This window comes from Solanum dulcamara, chromosome 5 (assembly GCF_947179165.1).
Source record: "Solanum dulcamara chromosome 5, daSolDulc1.2, whole genome shotgun sequence".
NCBI lineage: Eukaryota > Viridiplantae > Streptophyta > Magnoliopsida > Solanales > Solanaceae > Solanum > Solanum dulcamara.
The window spans coordinates 60,609,869-60,615,873 of NC_077241.1; the positions used below are offsets into that span (position 1 = coordinate 60,609,869).

At 33.3% G+C, this 6,005-nt stretch overlaps 1 protein-coding gene across 1 annotated transcript; it reads left to right on the forward strand.

Annotated features, from left to right (window-relative positions):
• The first annotated feature begins 1,697 nt into the window (after window positions 1-1,697).
• LOC129890642 (uncharacterized) lies at window positions 1,698-3,026 on the forward strand. The gene is made up of 4 exons (XM_055966154.1): window positions 1,698-1,740; window positions 1,963-2,024; window positions 2,781-2,856; window positions 2,944-3,026. Exons 1-4 carry the CDS (start codon window positions 1,698-1,700, stop codon window positions 3,024-3,026), a joined length of 264 nt encoding a protein of 87 aa, XP_055822129.1.
• Window positions 3,027-6,005: the final 2,979 nt, after the last annotated feature.

Here is a 6,005-nt window from a genome sequence, read left to right on the forward strand (position 1 = left end):
AAAGAGGAAATGAAAAAGGCAGGTTGATGGTATATTGATGTGTGAGGTGTTGAGGATGATTTGAATGGTTATATTGACTCTTTATTGGTGATATATCATGATTGTGTTCATATGATTGTATATTGATATGGAATTTGTCATTTTCTCATTAATTGTGTGAACATGTCTATTTGCATTGAATATGAAATATTGTTATGAGATCTATATTGATGATTATGCCGATGAAAAATAATTCCAGCGATGCCGATGAGAAATGGTTCCGGCGATGCCTATGGAAAATAATTTCGGCGATGTCGATGCAAAATGATTCTAAAGAATAATGATTATGCCGATGAAAAATAGTTTCGGTGAATACATGAACTTTATGCATCCCCCATGGGTTCCGATCCGAGTCTCAGTGGATGTGTATCGTAGGATAGACATGCATCACTATATTTAACATTTCATTGCATTGCATTGCACATTATCACCATTTGTGAACTTTGTGAGTGCTTGTTGTGGAACTTGTGATTGGTGAATATGAAGTCCTGTGTTGGCAATCTGTACAATTTAAAGTGTTGTTAAACGTTTTGTGTTATATTCAATGTGAACTGTCAGGTTGGACTAATTTTGTACAGGTTGTAATTTTGGAGGTCCGATTGAAGTGTTGGGGGTACTTGAATTTTGTATTACTTTACCCTAAGTTAGTCGTTTGCTTGTTGAGTATAGTGTTATTTGGTACTCACTTCCTTGCTTCTACACTTGTGTAGTATGAACTCGGATCATCGTGATTACTCCTTCTTCTCTTCTACGTCCGAGACTTATTGTGGAGAGTTGTGAGGTAGTTGTGTATCATCTCAATGGGTACCTCTTACTCCTTTCTATTGTTCTTGTTCAATTCTAGAAAGAATGACATTGAGATTTGTATTTCTTTAAAATCTATTGTAATATATTAGAGGTTTGTACACGTGACAATCAGATTTTGCAGGTTATATTTGAGTTATGTTATGTTATTCGCGTTATTGAAACTGTATTAGTCTTTCATTATGTTTTACTTCCGTATTTACTGTTTTCATTGAATTTTAGACTGACTAGTCTTGGGAGGATAAGATAAGTGTCAACACGTTCGTTTTTGGACAGTAACAATATAGCAAAGACCACTAAGCACCAACACGATAGACTTTCCAAAAAAGAAGACAAGAAGTTTTCACAGTGATTCAAATAGGGATGATAAAATTAGCCTAGATATAGATTTATTAATTTGGAAAAAAGATCCAGTCAAGTACTATTCCCTCGAGTAATGTTCAATGTCCTATTAGATTCATGTCACGTGGTTCATAAAATAATTTAGGGTTGAAATTCATTTCAAATCTTACACCCAACTAAAGAGTCAAAAATGGTAAAATGTAATGCTAAGGACATTAATTTAAAACTCCTAGAAATGGTGAAAATTTAAAACTCCATTTCCCTCCTTACAAAGAGCAAACAACACAAAATTTTGTCCACTTAATATTTAATAGTTTCCCTTAATTTTTGGCAAATTTGTTAAAACAACTATAGAGAAGGTTAACCTTATTTTGAGATGAGAGAGGGACAATATAAAGATTTTTCTATAGAGATACATTAAAATGAAGTTTCATAACTAAAGTTTGATTTTACCATCAGTTTCTTGACATTCAAATTCATTATTATTATTATTAGAGATAGAAATAAGCAAAATGCCACCCATTACCCAAGAACAGAAAAATCAAGACGTTCAAGGTATTTTGTTTCCTCTTTTTTTATTATTTTTTTTCTTAGATTAATTTTCCATTAATAATTATTATTTCCTTTTCCACCATTTTTGCTCGTGCTAGTGCCCCCAGAAATTCTTGGTAGTTCTTCAATTCCTTTTTGTGAAGTATATGGTATCATTTCTAATTATTGTTTGTCTAATCCTCTCATTTATTTTAAAGAATTTTATAATCTTGCTTGATTATGCAGACATCATTCAAGATGGATTTAAAGGAGCTGCCACTACATGTGCTCTTACTTCTCTAGTTGTGGTATTCTCTCCATTTTTTAAAGTTTTTTTCTTTTTTTTTTCTTGGGGGGGTGAGGTGAATGAAAGAAAAATATTTATTCATATACCAACGTAATCACTCAACTTTGATTAATTATCACAGAAAGTCACTAAATTATTTTTTCGCAACATAAAAATCATTCAATTTTGCTTAGGAATCGCAACATGTCACTAGATATAATTGTTTTTACCCAAATCAACTTGTCTAATCATATAAATGGCTCTTTTATGTGGTACTCAGGCAAAGTTGAGTAACATTTTGGGTACACAAATTAGTTAGGAAAAATTACTGGAAAAAACCCTTTTTAATAAATAATTACTGATTTTAGCGATACTTTTTATTTATTATTATTTACAGTAATATATAGCAATATTATGATATATCTGTCATGTATTAAAAGTGAATTATGCATGCAATATAAATGTATTATAAGTGTTTTAAAATATATTATACTTATTTGATAAGAAATTGACACAATGTATTATAAATGTATTAAAGTATGCGATAAATATATTATTCATGAATAAAACTTGTATTATATGAGTTTTATAAATTATTCTCGCTAATATGTATTAAAATTGTATTATAAGTGTTCAGTGAAAAAACATTATTGCTATAAATGGTAAATATTTTTTTAATGTAATACATTTATGTAAATTTTCCTTAGTTAGCAGCTTTTTATGATAAATAAAATTGAGTGATTTCTTTCTGTCCTTGATATCTTCTTTTTTTTTTCAGTTTGCTTCTGCTCGTTACTGTCCATGGGCTAAGAAAAATATAAATTATGCTGGTAAAACATTCATCATATCTGCATGTAAGTAATCCAAAATTATATATTTATCTTCAATTAAAATATTTCATTCTTCCCAATGAAATTCAATTATTTTGTTTTTTTTTCCAGTGACTGCAGCTTCTTTTGCCTTCAATGCTGAACAGTCTATAACGAAGAAGCACCGTGGTCATGAAAAGTGGGACTCACCATGACTCCAAATAATCAAGAAATTAAATTTTGAGGAAAAAAAATACAAATCTTATTCTAGTAAATATGTAGATAATATTCTGCTGGTGTTTCCCCTTTATAACATTTTTTTGTGAGATAAAATCTTTAGATCTTTCATGACATTTTGTGATATTTTAAAATGTGGTTTCCATTAAATTGCAATGTATTCTCCAATTTAAGCCATCAAAATGTTCCCCTCTTTCAACTTTGTAGTTATATTATCTCTGAATTTACTAGACAGTCTTTTTGCAACGATGACGGTAGTATTTTCTTTCTTCAGAGCCAAAAAAAAAAAAACTTCCAAACTTTGTTTGTTTTTTTTGGAATTGATAATATTGTATTCATCAACATTAAGGGTATGTTGGAGGCCTTCAAAAAGAGCTAAAAGTCTATGATATTTACAGAGAACCTAATATTAAAGAGCTAAAAGTGTATGCTATTTACAGAGAACCTAAAATATTAGCTATCTGTTCAACATCTTCTGTATGATGTTTTCTACACCAAAAATAAAATGTAGCAATACAATTCCATTTCATTTTCTGTATAGTGCTAGCTCTATCTTCAAAGCATCTCCCATTCCTTTCCTTCCAAATTGTCCACGGGTATTAGTAGTAGTAGGCAACCTTCTTTCTTCCAGTTTTTTCCAGATAAAGGTCTAATAGAGTTGCACTTTCTTAGTACATTGCCTTTCATTACCATACATGATAGGATGACTCTCCGCCACTTCTTCCGACTCTTACTACCCCTCTCTTAATCCAAAAGCTTAGGAGGTCCGATGTGTGCTCAAGCATAGACCAATTGGTTTCTGTCAGACTAAAAAATAAGGACCACAGTTGTGAGGATAGATGATTGTTTTTCTAGCTTCTCTGCACAAAAAACATGTAGATGCAATTGGAACCTTCCTTCTTTGTGAACTCTCATGAGTGATACATGTTTTTCTAGCTACCAACCAGGCAAAGCACTTGATCTTAGTTGGTGCCAGACTTTCCTAAATTTGTTTCCTAGTGCCTGACCTTTTATCAGGTTGCATTTCATTGTCCTTTTTATAGACTCCGCTTACTGAGAACTGTCCATTCCAGTCTATATTTCATGGTCTGTAGTGGCTTTAAATTCTTCAAGTATTTGCATTAGCTCAACAAATCTACCCACTCCCAGTCATTCAGGTGTCTTCTGAATTGTATGTCCCACCTCTTTTGTGTCCAACTTTCAGCTACTGTAATATTGGGCACACTACATATGTTGAATAAATCTGGGAAGGCCTGATACAAAGCCCTTGGCCCAATCCATAAGTCTTTCCAGAAATGAATTTTGTTACCATCTCCCACCTTGTAGTATGTGTTTTCTACTAATTCAGGCCATAGATTCCTTATATTTCTCAATACAGAGGAACCATAGGTACTACTTACTTCATTAGAACACCAATGATTCCAAAGAGCTTGTTGATCCCCATTAAATCTTCATAGCCACTTCATAAGTAAAGAATTGTTTTGTCTACACAGATCCCTGATTCTTAAACCACCAAACTTCTTGTCTAGCTGGACAGTCTCCGAATCCACTAGATGATATCCTTTGCCCTCCTTGTTTCCCAACCAAAGAAAATATGTGTTTTCTACTAATTCAGGCCATAGATTCCTTATATTTCTCAATACAGAGGAACCATAGGTACTACTTACTTCATTAGAACACCAATGATTCCAAAGAGCTTGTTGATCCCCATTAAATCTTCATAGCCACTTCATAAGTAAAGAATTGTTTTGTCTACACAGATCCCTGATTCTTAAACCACCAAACTTCTTGTCTAGCTGGACAGTCTCCGAATCCACTAGATGATATCCTTTGCCCTCCTTGTTTCCCAACCAAAGAAAATATGTGTTTTCTACTAATTCAGGCCATAGATTCCTTATATTTCTCAATACAGAGGAACCATAGGTACTACTTACTTCATTAGAACACCAATGATTCCAAAGAGCTTGTTGATCCCCATTAAATCTTCATAGCCACTTCATAAGTAAAGAATTGTTTTGTCTACACAGATCCCTGATTCTTAAACCACCAAACTTCTTGTCTAGCTGGACAGTCTCCGAATCCACTAGATGATATCCTTTGCCCTCCTTGTTTCCCAACCAAAGAAAATATCTTCTAAGCTTGTCCAACTTTTTTACCACTTTAGGATGGAATTGGGAGAAGAGACATGACATAAGTAAGGTAAGGAATCCAACATTGTTTTAATCAGGGTTTAGTCTGCCCCCAAGTGATAAATACTGAGCCTTTCAGTTTGCTAGTTTCCTCTGTCTTCTCTATAATCCCATCCCAGATCTCCAGTTGGTAGGTTCCCTACCCTGCATCCTAAAATGTTGGCCAGATCCTGTACCTGAGCCACTTCATGGATTGTAAAGAGACTACTCTTCCTCCAATTTACACGTACACCAGAAACTGCTTCATACACCAGTAGAATCATCCTAATATAACAAATCTGCTCTTCTTCTACTTTGTTGATTTTGAAGCCTTTAATCCAATTGTTATTTAATGTTATCTATATCATGCTGTTGAATCCCTTCATGACAAACCTTCCAAACTGTTCAAATGTACTCCTTAAAATAGCTAGTAAGTCTCTTCAATGGCAATGTCACCAACAATTATACACCCAGCAGTAATCTACGAATGCATGTTACTTTTAGGGTTGACTTCGGAGAATAAGATTGTTAGAGTCCGGACTCCAAAGTGACAAGAGCTCCAGTGTCGGGGAAACTTAACCACACCAATGTTTGGACCAAATCATACTAATTGGTGCATTGATGCGAGATTGCATACTCAAATCATGATTTATTGATAAACATGTAAAAGAGACATGTAATATGTATTTCTAGGCTTGATGTAAACACAGGGCAAGATTTTATCTTTGGAGCACTATCTATTTATCTTGCATGCGGAGTTAGAAAAAACAAATCACGGTCAGTAATATA

What these genes read in the sequence shown, in the direction of transcription:
- LOC129890642 (XM_055966154.1), top strand. Translation starts at nt 1,698, where the DNA reads ATGCCACCCATTACCCAAGAACAGAAAAATCAAGACGTTCAAG. An exon ending in GAAAAATCAAGACGTTCAAG is followed by an intron (nt 1,741 to 1,962) that starts GTATTTTGTTTC and finishes TTGATTATGCAG; the next exon opens with ACATCATTCAAGATGGATTT. An exon ending in AACATTCATCATATCTGCAT is followed by an intron (nt 2,857 to 2,943) that starts GTAAGTAATCCA and finishes TTTTTTTTCCAG; the next exon opens with TGACTGCAGCTTCTTTTGCC.